Consider the following 12,049-nt stretch of genomic DNA (forward strand, 5'->3'; position numbering starts at 1 on the left):
TTCACACGCCTGGCACCTTTTTTTACACATTTTTTTCACATTACAATCACAAATTTGAGTGTATTTTTTAAATTGATTTCACGAGATTTGGGTGCACTTGTATTGTTCCCTCCTGTTGCAAAGTAGAACCAACTTTCACTGCAAGTATAGCTTCAGATTATTTCAAGAATTTCTCTACAAGAAACTAGAAACTAAATTTGAGCATTTTCTTCTTCAAACTGGATGAAAAGCATCTATGATTGTTCCAAAATCTGCGACATAATCTGACTTGGATTTAGGACTGGGCTTTGACTGGGCCATTCTAACAGATGAACATTGTTTGATCTAAGCTACATGTTTCAAACTCAAGTCACACCGTAGCTTTTTATGTGGCCCTCATGGCTCTAGAGGGCCACATAAAAACAACCTTCAAGATAAGAGTTGCGTACTTGAATGTTATTCTATCGATCAAATCAGATCTGTTTTTATTTATACACTGCAAAATTAACTCAATGTGAGAAGACACTTGTACAAGAAGTACTCATCAATTGCAGAGGCTGTTATTTATTCATATACTAACAGATTAATGGGAAGTTTCATCAATGTTTTCTGACACAAAAAGTCCTTTGAGGACATTCATGATCTTAATTTGACCCAAAATAAAAATGAGTTTGACGGCCCTGATCTATCGTAATTCTGGTTGTATGTTTAACATAGTTCTTTAGTTGGAAGGTGGATCTAGAAAAGCATCCCTCCATCATGATGCTGCCATCGCAGATCTTAAAGGTGGAGATGGAAGTGGTAGACTTCCTCCACACTCAATGTTCTGCTTACGGGTCAATTTTGGTCTCTTCTGACCAAATCACTTTCTTCCCCACTCTGCAAAAACACCAAGTATGTGTTTCTAGTATCCAGTTAAACTATCTTAGTACATTTGAAATAAGACAAAATTAACTCAAAGGTGTTTTGAGTTGAGAGGGAAGTCTGGGCCTCCTCTCTGAAGCTGCTGCCCCCACTACCTGACCCCGGATGAAGTGGAAGAAAATGGATGGATGGTGTTTTTTTGGTGAGAAATAGGGGCTTGTTTAAGTCAATAATTCCTTAATATTGATGCAAAAGTACCAGTTAAAAGTGAAATAAGGTGGGACTAGCACTTAGGAGCTTGACCTAAAACAAGCTCCTATGTCTTGCTGAAAAATAACTTGTAAGCTAGTTTTGTCTCATTTCGAGTGTAGTGATTTATTTGCACAAGAAACAAGACGAAAATACTGTGTAGACAAAATACTTGCTATTTTGTCTACACAGTTTGTCGCAAACTCCAGAGGGGACGTCATGTGCTTTTTTTTTTTCCAACAAGATCCTTTTAGATAACAAGATATTTTGATTCCCCCTATAATTATCTTGTCAACAGGTCCTCCCACCTGAGCTGTGGATCTGTACAGCTCCTCCAGTTACCTGTGCTAATGTGCCGCTTTGTGTTGATCTACGGCATAAAATCCTCCAAAAACTCATTGAAGTTTTTGGTTATAATGTTACCAGTGGTGATAAAAAATTCCAGCGGTCTGAGCGGTTTTACAAGACGCTGTGTGATCCAGCTCTTTCCTTGTCAGCTGATCTCAACACGCATTTCCTCCCATAGCAACCCTCTCCAGCCTCTCAGCTGACTAGCGTTTCAATGGAATCAATGCTGTCAGTTCATAGCGTTTACACTTTTAGCCTGCAGAACACACACACACACACACACATAGGGCTCTCTGTGCGTCAGATATCAGACGAGCGGAGAGGAACTCTGTGGGTGTAGCCGCTGTCATAGCTAAAGTCTCCATTCATAATTCGCTTAATATGGTGACTACTCAGCAGCACTCCTCCTACTCTGGAGATACACCAACACAGCGGCACACCGGCTTTACAAGCACATTTATGCACTGCAACCCATTATGTTCATGAAATGATGTAAGATTTAAAAAAGAAACACAAAAAGAAAAACACATCTATCTGTCCTACCTGTATGCGAGTCGCAGGACAAACAGCTCCAAAAAGGCCGAGTCTATGAGCAGGTTCTGATCGTCACGCTGGAGCTCGGTGAAGCCCGGCAGCCGCTCGGCCCAGCACCTGGTGGTCTCCATCGAGATGGTGAGCAGCCTGTAGAAGAGCTGGATGTGCTCCACGTCTGAGGTGGAGGACGGAGGGTCGGCGGCGCTGAACTGTTCGGATGCAGAGAGAGGAAAGAAGTTGTAAAACAAGAGCCGGGGCGAACCAGACTGAGCTTTTCCGACCGACGGGGGCGGCTGGGAGGGGGTACCTGGCTGTAGTCAAGGTCTCGTGGTGTGCAGTGGGAGTAAGCCCTGAGCAGAGCAGAGAGCAGGCTGAGCGGGGGCGACGGCGGCGACGCCTCTGTCTGTAGGGGGCTTTTTGGTTTGGAGGGCAGCCGTCCTCTGCGGCCCTTCAAGCTGTCAGTACGGACCACTGTGAAGCAGAGAAAGACAAGGCAAATTAGATTTTGTTTTTCCCCCCCTCCAACTTAGTGACCCGATCTCGTCAGGAGCTGTCCAGCATTCCCACCTTTCCCATGCAGCAGGCCAGCAGGTGGCAGTGGAGCTGCTCTGCTGGCACATGCATTAGCGTGGCAGGGGAATATGAACGCTCTGGGTGTATTTGCATCGATGTGCTGTCTGTATGTGGGTGGGGGTATTACAGGACGTGTGAGACAGGTGAGAAACCTCAGGGGAACGAGGACAGTATGAGTGTCACGCCGATTTTTCACATGAGAAAAACACAGCGCAAAGAAAAACAGAAAGAATGTGTGATTTTGATGGCCAGCCTTAACGCTGTTGTGGTTTATTTTGTACGGTTGCATTTTGTCCACAGCATGAATATGGGTGGTTTGGGTCATTACTGGCCTCCTGAACACCAGCAGGAGGGAATAATCAGGAAAAATCGCAAAAATTGTTACATATATTGAACATTTTTCACATTTTGTGACAATTTAAACACAAACTTTAACGTATTTTGGGGGATTTTATGTGACAAAGCAACTCAATTAATTCAGATCTTTTGTGAAGGCCTCGTAGGTTAAGTGAACAAACAGAATCACATCCACAGCTCAGGATGGAGAATCTGTCGTCACGACAACTATTAGTGGACCAGTTAAATCTGGACTTTGTGGTAAAGAACAAAACCATGAGAAAGTTTACTTGATGCTATTTGTCAAGGATGTGGAAGAATGCACTCCTGACCAGAAATGTACTTTTTGGGCAACATGCAAAACACAACAACTCCATCCTCACTGTGAACCATGAAGCAGAATGACATCCTTACCCTAGCAGGGATACTTTTCTTGCACAGGGTAAGGGAAGCTGATATGCTCAAAGCCTATTCTTGTGAGAATGGCCTAGACAAAGTCCAGACCTAAATCCAATTGAAAATCTGGGAAAAGACTAAAAATGTATGCTCACAGATGCTTTCTGTCCAATATCCTGAAAAAGACTAGCAGCTGCAGCTGCAAAGCACCGACTCAGCAGGGGTAAATGCAAATGCATGCCACACTTTTCAAATTTTAAATAGGAATTAATCTCAAAACCACATATCCATTTTACAATCACGCACCGCTTTGTTGGTCTATCACATAAAATCCCATTAAAACCCACTGAAAACTGGGGAAAAGAAAGTTGCGAATACTTTAGAAATCAGGATAATGTTTTATGTAAGCAGTTTCTTTCATGTGGGATGCTCCTTCTTACCTTCTTTCACCATGCCCACGCTGAGGCACTTCTGAAAGCGGCAGTACTGGCAGCGGTTGCGTCTCCTTTTGTCCACAGGACAGTTCTTGCTGGCCAGACACACATACTTGGCGTTTTTCTGCACGGTGCGCTGGAATAACAATAAAAAATAAAAAATAAATAAAAAAACAAGACATGCCGATGATCAGCCTCCAAACACAATCAGCACCTAATATTTGATTTGTTTAATTCAATTTTTCCTCCCCTATCGAAGAGCAGGACGCAGAAGCTCGCAGGTCAGATTTTAATTACGCACTGAAAGGCGACGGTGACATCAGTATAATTAGATAAAATTAATTTTCCAACAAGCCTCGCCTGCAGCAGGGACAATTTTATTACAGCCGGAGCTGACAATGGGGGGCCGGAGCGCGTGGCGTTAAGGATCCAGGTCCCGCGAGATGAGGCTGGGAGGGTGCGGGCGGGGTGGGGGTGGGGGGTGGGGGGTCTGCGTGATCAGATTGTCTGTGAAGGCTCCCGGGTCAGCTCGTGGCACCTTTTCGGAGCCACGCGCATAGCTTCGCGCTTCTCTCAGTGGGCCCCGTGGGTGCTGTTTTCTCCTCTGCTGCGTGTCCCGCGCTGCTATTGCTGACCTTATTAAAATGAAAAAACAGCCACATGGGAGGACCGAATGGACCCGGAGTTTTCATGAATCAAAGGCCATTTATAATATCTGAGAAGACATCAAACATGCGCCAGCGGGACAGGTGGTCGTCTCTGATATTAAGTATGTGGCTCCCCGCCCAGGGCGCTTTTATTTTACAGAGCGGCAGCTTTCTAAGGCTTATTTCATGTCCGGTGTGAGCGCCATAAGTTTTCACAGTTTGGTAATAGTTATTGGAGACTATGCAGCAATACTTACACTGATGGGTAGGCTGATGTCACACCCTCTTAGCAGAGGTGCAAGTAATAGCAAAGTAGTTAATAGTAGCTGGAAGGTTGGACATTCAGTCCTTTTTTTATTATTAGCTCAAACAAAGGATGGTGGAGGTGGAGTGAGAAAGCCAAGTTTACTGACTGTTTTTCCATTTAGATTTTTACAGAGCAGAGTGACAATTTGAAGCACTTTTGTTTAAAGTGCTCAGTAATTATTTGTTGGTGCAAACAAGCCACAAAGCAACATGAGATTGTTAACTTTCAGTAAAACCTTCAGGGGGGGATCTTTACAGAAGTCTTTGACACATGGGATTAAAACTCATTAAACCCCTTTTGAGTTTTTTTTCCCCTTCTTTTTTCTTTGGCCTAAGGTGCAGATATGATAGAGCAAAGAGGTTCCATTGAGGGGAAAAAAAAAAAAAGAGGGCAGGATCAGACCAGCCCCGATCATCAGCATACCTGCCTGTGAAGAACAGCCCTCATTTCTACCGAGAGATTAACTTTTTTCTTCATTTTGATGTTAAACGCACACATGTGTTTAGTACAGGCATCAAGCAATTACCAAAGACACTCAAAACATCCCCTGTGGTAATTCCTGACTTCACATGATCGCAGAGGCGCTTGTTAAGTGTAAATGCTTTTATTTGCAGACTGTTTACATTTTACACGTCGTCAAGCTGTGCCTCTAGAACAAGCCGTAAATTAAACAAACGGAACACACGGAAAGTGCCGCAGCCTCTCATTCTTCTTTTAAACGCCTCTAGAATGTATCAAAACAAATAAATCCAATTAGGAGACCCTCGCGCCACACATGCCCGCGTCCCCAGAGAGACCAATCACACACCAATTACACTGCGGGCTGCGCGCGGCTGCGGAACCGACGCATCAAAGGAGGCGCCAGGGCCGGATGAGAGCGGTCGCCATGGCACCACGGCGGATTACGTTCCCTACGCCTCAATGGCCGCTGACCCGTGCGCGCCGGGGATAAGGTAGTTATGGCTATTAACTGAGTTTATAGGGAAATCAGCATCCGCTTAGTCAGAATAGGAAGAGCGGCCGGGGTGACGCAGGCATGTCAACATGGGTTCACACCTTTAACAGGTCTACCGCAGGGTCAGCGAGGAAAAACAGTGGCGCCACCGAAACGGGACTGGAGGTGGGGCTTGAGAGTGTATAAATATTTATTATTTTTGGTACTCTTGCCTTGAAACATAAGTTTTGAGCTGTTTTGTTTCTGTTGATAATAATTTTTAAAAAAGTACTGAATGTTCAGCCTTCCAGCTACTATTAACTACGTTCCTGTTACTTCAATTCTGCTAAAATGGTGTGACATCAGTATTTTGATTCATATTTGTCACTCACTGAAACGTCCTGAGCACTGAGGAGAAAGGCTTTGGGATGCACTCATAGTATTCCTGCTGTCGCTGCTCTCTACCAGGAAACCACATTACTGACATTCAATGCTGCTAGACTTAAGATATGTGTGGATTTGATTTGTTTCCCTGCAGTGGATTGAAAGCTACAGATTGAAAGAGGTGTGTAAAGGCTGAGTTAAGTCTGGCTGCTTGACAATAAAGTCTGGTATTTTTAATGTACTGCTACTTCCAAGAAAATCTTGAGTTTTCAATGATCAATTAAAATCTCAATGAATTAACATCTTGCAACACAGGTGTTAATTCATTGAGAGATCAGCATATATAAGGCTGCAATTTTTTTTTCTTGTTTCCTATACTCCATGCTTTAGTGATATAAACTGCAGGTTAATGCCCACCAGGCCAGTAGGGGGCCCTCAAGAGCCCCTAATCTGTAAATTGCAGAATTTGTTTGTTGTTTGTTTTCAGCTTTATCAAGAATGAACAAACTTTTAAATTTCTTCCATAGTTTTCAACAGAGCAGGAAAAAGAAACTACTTAGCTAAATTATTTAACATTTAAATTCCTGGGACAAGTTCACAACCTGTGACCGGAATAACAGCAACGTTAGGTGGGACGTAATTTATGTTGTTGCTTTAGTTTTATATTGTATGTCGTTTGAGTCACAATTTATGCACACTGCAGGTGTCAGACAATAAGTCTCTACAAGTACCTGAAAAAACATGTAAACCCAAGCACAACTAATTAAACGTGCCTGCCAGTAGTCTGCATTAAAGTGCTGCACAAATAAAGAAGAAAAGAGGAGAAAAAAGTTATAATTTTAGAGAACTTCTATAATTTAACCAATTTACAGCTTCTATCTTTAGATTTATTCAATAAATACTATCTATGGTGAGTGACAAACTGTCAATGTAAGAAAGTACTTGTTAGCTCACTAGTTAACTTTCAATGCAGAGTGTGCATGAAAACAAAGAGGGTGAATCTGTGGGGGCTCTTCTCTGGACTCACAAATCAAATTCTGCTCAGAACCTCATTCAGGCTAGGGTTGATCATGACTCTGTTTTTCATTTATGTGACCAAGAGAATGATGCGATATATACTGTAGTTTAATTTCAATCTGACATGTTTAACTCAAATCCCAACTAAGTTCTGGTGAATTCACAGACTGAATCAAAACGTCTCTGGGAACTAAACTAAGTTCTGGTGAATTCACATTTTGCCTACGGAGCTACTGTCTGGTCTCAGACTAATCAAACTACACTCAAACCATTAGCAAGTCTCTATAATAGGGACTTAAAGGTTTCAAAAGCCGATTAGATTCCATCACTGTCACATTTTGGCTAAATTTGGCATTTTGGATTTTACAAATCTTCTTAATTTTTAAGTGTTTAAATGGACTTGCACCTACGCCATTAATTGATTGTGTACAGAGACTGCAGGGCAACAGCAGATCTGCCAGAGCAGCTTTAGATGGAAATTGTAAGGTCCCCTTTCGAAGAACCACTTTTGCTCAAAGTGCTCTATCTGTGAGAGGATCTGCAGTTTGGAACTCACTTCCTGTTCATTTAAAGTCTGTAACCAGTTTTAGTACATTCAAAAATCAAACAAAACTCTGGTTATGTCAAAAACAGAAATGTAGAACAGATGTTCTACATTTTTCTGTTTGTATATTTTATGTTGTGCTATTTTAATGTTTATCACTTCAATTTTTAGAGTTATTTTTTAAAAGCCCATCTAGGGACAAGTGCTGCGAATTAGCTGTTGTTATTGCACCATGATTCAAACAGTTTGTCTATGTCGATGTGTGTCTGTCCCTATCAAATAAACTTTATAAAAAAATAAACCCGCTTCAATCTGAAAAGGGTTCAGGTGAAAAATCAACTTCTCAAATGAGCACAAATGCCAAAAAAGGCACACTGTGGGTGTTGTGGGGCCTTGATGGAGCAAGCAGAGGCAGATTCTTGACATGTAACATATTTGGTTTAAATTAAAGCCCCTGTAGGGACTTTTTTTCCCCCTTCTCAGCTTAAATTCTCATCAATTTCTTTGTGGATGAACAAACAATGTTGATCTAAACTTACACCACAGCAGCCTATTCCTGTGCATGTCGACTAACTTGTATTTCCCATTTAGGTATTTAAAAATACACTTTTCACAGCTGCTTTGTCACAATTCTGCCACATAACTAGGTATGACTAACTCGCTTTCCAAAAGATGGAACATAACATTTCTGTGCAGCAAGCTCAGCTGATGAGCCAGAGCAGCACTGGTGTACATAAAAACACATATTTTTAATGCTCTGCTCCATGCAACAAAATGCATTATAAAAACAGGTGAGATGGAGTCAAATTTTAGCTGAATAGATTCACTTCATTATTGAAAAAAAAAAACAAAAAAAAACCACACACATAGTGAATGGCACACATTATTCAGCCAAAAATAATAGAACGAGGGACAGAAAAAGTTGTTTAACATCTGAAATTAATTCATGAGGAAATGTGCTTCGAATTGCATTAATAAACTAGCAATAATTTACAGCTAGCCTGTTCTGTGGATTAATGTGTCATAACTACTCGGAGATAATTAAATATAATCAGGGAAGTATTTCAGGGGACAATAAAACCATCACGATAATGGAGGTAATGTGCATAAAAAAATGTAAAAAAAAAAAACAACATATATATATATATATTTATATTCACTGTATATATACTGTATATGAAAACCCCCTGTTTTTCTTGCATGTGAAGAAAAACAGGTGGTTTTCCTTATTAGTGCTACAACCTACAGTCAAAGTGAACAAAGGAATTTTAACATATATGTTTTTCTTTAAATGTGGTTGCATGCATGTGTCGCTTACGCATGTTTGCATCTGCATGTGTGTGTGTAGAGGAAGCACAGCGAGCGTAGACAAACTCTGTGGCTGCTGAGTTCTGTAACAAGCGCACACACACATGCACACGCAGACACTGACACACACCCTGCAGCCTGCTTCCATCAGACACTGTTTTCATTAATTACTAAATAAAAACAAATTGTCAACCTAATTGAAAAGAAGGATAATTTATTTCCACCTACCAGAGGCATTATTCAATTACCTCTGCACCCTCTGACTTGCTGCCACTTCATTTTTGCTCCTGCAGAAAGCCCTAACAAAGTGTGCTGGGATTTTTTTTTTAATGCAGAGATATTTAAATTAAAATTACAAATAGTTCAAGAGAATTACACTACCTGAATTTAATGTCTTTCTACTTGTAGTTCTTGTGCCACTCACTTATTAAAAAAAAAAAAAAACGTCTTTCACCCAGTAGAAAAAATTAAAGGTCTGTTGCATTTATATGACGTGCGCGTTGGACTTGAAACCGTATCTTGCATTAGCACGTGTGCGGTGATATGTGATGTGTGGCAGCCAGAATGAGAAGCGCACAACTGAATCATTTGCGGAGACCGAATTTCAACCTGACTCATGTTGGACGTGGTATTGTGTCAGTGAAATGTGGTCAATTTCACTGCGGCAATAATAACAAGCAGAAAGGAAACTTTGATTTCAAGGAGGAGACCTTTTTCCACTGCACACTCGCTGGGCTGTGTTTCAGACAGAGAATAAGGGCTGTTATCCTCCTGTGTCCTCAAGTAAGACAAGCCAACACACACTCCTGGGTAAACGCAGACACTTTGCCCTCTTGGTTGCTGGGAGAGATGACCCCCGTGGGTGTGCTGAGCTTTCACTATGACTGTGAGGATGATTTAGAGAGCGGAGAGGAAGGTGTAAGAGTGGGAGCAAGGCAAGAAAATAGTTTCAAGAGAAACACTTCAGTTTGATGTAAGTTTGGAGGAGGTGACTGTGCGCATTTGGTGGAATCGGGTCAAAGACGTTGGCAACAGGAGAGGATAATGAGAAAGAGAACAATTCAAAACACAGAAAAGCTAAGTTGATTTCAGATTTTCTGTTGGGTTATCCCTTCATTTAAAGTAATATTTGGGATATATGTTGCCTCCTCCCCTCCTGTTGTTACACACTGCCTGTCAGCTGGCTGCAAGACAGCTGCTGCACTTTTGCTTTTCTAAAAAAAAAGTCAACAAATTCATTTCTTTGAAAAAATATCCAATTAATAAAAACAATTAGTGCAATAACAAAGGCTTATAGGAAGGTAAATCAGTGGATTTAATTAGTTTTGTGTAAAATGTGTAAAAAGAAAGACATAAAAGAAACAAAGGAAGGTCAAATAAGTTCATACTTCTTCTTATCTCCTCTACACACAAATAGTTATCTAAATATATGTCATTGTAATGTGAATATGTTTGAAATAAATAACTAAACTAACTAACTTGCTGCTGCATGGTGCCAGTCATGCTGATGTATATATGTTTATATCATCAGCAGATGTAGAATCTTAATTTTATACTTGAAACTCTGGTTTTTATATTAGCTTTTAATTCCATCTCAGAATGAGACTTTAATGTATCTTTATCATAGCTTTTAATTTAGCCTTATTGTTTTGTTATTCAGATATTTTATCACGGCAGTGACTCACTTTGGCTGTTTTTAAATGTTCTTCATAAATAAACCAAGCAGTCTCACATCCATGACCTACTGTCCCACATTGCTGACCTACAGGCGTTATTTAAAAACTTTAGAGTTTTTACCTTGAAGAAGCCCTTGCAGCCCTCGCAGGTGCGTACGCCGTAGTGCTGGCATGCTGCGTTGTCCCCACACACCGCGCAGGTCCCCTCTCCCGGTGGGCCCCGAGGGGGCGGCGAGGGCAGGCTGTCCCCTAGCAGGGGGCCACACGGTCCCAGAGCCAGGGAGCGGAAGGCGAGGCTGCTGCCCCCGGCCCCGCGGTGCAGCTGGTACATGGGCTGCTCCAGGTGCTGGCCGTGCGGGTGGGACACTGACGAAGAAGATGAGGATGAAGAGGACGAGGTGCGAACTAGCCCCCCTCCGAGGCTCTCGTAGCCGCCAACGCTGCCGCCGCTGTGAGGCGGGGAGTGCTGGTAAAAGTGCGAAAAGCGAGGGGACTTGAGGGGTCCTGACTCGAGGCCCGAGCCCATGGAGTGAGGGTGAGACTGGGGGCCCAAGGAGTGTTCATCCCACATGAAGGAGGTCCCAGGCTGCTGTGTCATGGATGGGGTGGTGGGGGTGGATGGAGGGGACTGCTTAAAGTACATGGTGGTGGAGGTCATGGCCTCCATGGGCGGGGCAGTTGGGTAACTCTCCTCCTCCTTCTTGATGATAGGCCTGTGGGGGGGCATCTGGTAGAGGCAGGAGGACTTGGGCTCGTAGCTGCCCTCCACAAAGACGTTGAAGCTCGGGAGGGAGGTGGTGGCAGCGGCAGAGATCTCACCCCCACCCAGGTCCAGCTTGGTGTAGTCCGGCGTCATAAGGTCAGAGCCGTAGCTGTCACCCTGGTAGCCGAAGGACTGGCCGGAGTAAGTGGAGCCTGGAGGGGCCGGCCCATACTGAGCCTGCACACAGGGCATGTCTGCGGGGGGGCAAAGGGCATACAGACGGGTCAGAGCTACATGACACAACTTGGTCACGGGATTTTTATTCAAAAAGCATATTATTGTGTTAGTGGAGTACAGTAGAAGCCTATAGCAACAATTGTTAAATAGATATGCAACACAAGGGTGGGATTTTGAGACAGATGCTACGATAAATCTAGAGGAAAAAGCAGAATCTATTAGAGGCTCGTGCACATCAGCCTACCAATCACAATGTGACTAAAAACTTCTGCACAGCTCTATTGGAACAGGCAGTTTTTAACTGGATGCACCTTTTTCCCTCCCTAATTTCTGCCACGCAGTGCCATTCACTTCATGTCATGCTTTTACACTCCTTGCACTTGTGTTGAACAATTACTCAGCAGGAAGATGTGAAGCCCCAACAGGCGCAACTTCAAACCTAAGTGATTTGGTCCGCGCGGTTAGTCAGGTAAGGAAGGGGGAAGAAGCAGCAAGATTCAGATCCAGTTATTTGTGTTTGTGCTGTGTGTGTGTGTGTGTGTGTGTGTGTGTGTGTGTGTGTGTGTGTGTGTGTGTGTG

The 12,049-nt window shown here is 42.8% G+C and overlaps 1 protein-coding gene across 2 annotated transcripts in view; it reads right to left on the bottom strand.

The window, feature by feature from the left end:
- The window catches only part of nr4a3 (nuclear receptor subfamily 4, group A, member 3), a 24,516-nt gene that overhangs the window by 7,963 nt on the left and 4,504 nt on the right, over positions 1-12,049 (bottom strand). For both annotated transcript variants that reach the window (XM_008432625.2, XM_008432624.2), the window contains 4 exons: positions 10,652-11,487; positions 3,720-3,849; positions 2,282-2,445; positions 1,984-2,183 (listed from right to left, as the gene is read on the bottom strand). In XM_008432625.2, coding sequence (XP_008430847.1) covers positions 1,984-2,183; positions 2,282-2,445; positions 3,720-3,849; positions 10,652-11,485 — 1,328 coding nt within the window. In that variant the 5' untranslated portion in view covers positions 11,486-11,487. The remainder of the gene's footprint in view (positions 1-1,983; positions 2,184-2,281; positions 2,446-3,719; positions 3,850-10,651; positions 11,488-12,049) is intronic.

This window comes from Poecilia reticulata, linkage group LG16 (assembly GCF_000633615.1).
Source record: "Poecilia reticulata strain Guanapo linkage group LG16, Guppy_female_1.0+MT, whole genome shotgun sequence".
Classification (NCBI taxonomy): Eukaryota; Metazoa; Chordata; class Actinopteri; order Cyprinodontiformes; family Poeciliidae; genus Poecilia; species Poecilia reticulata.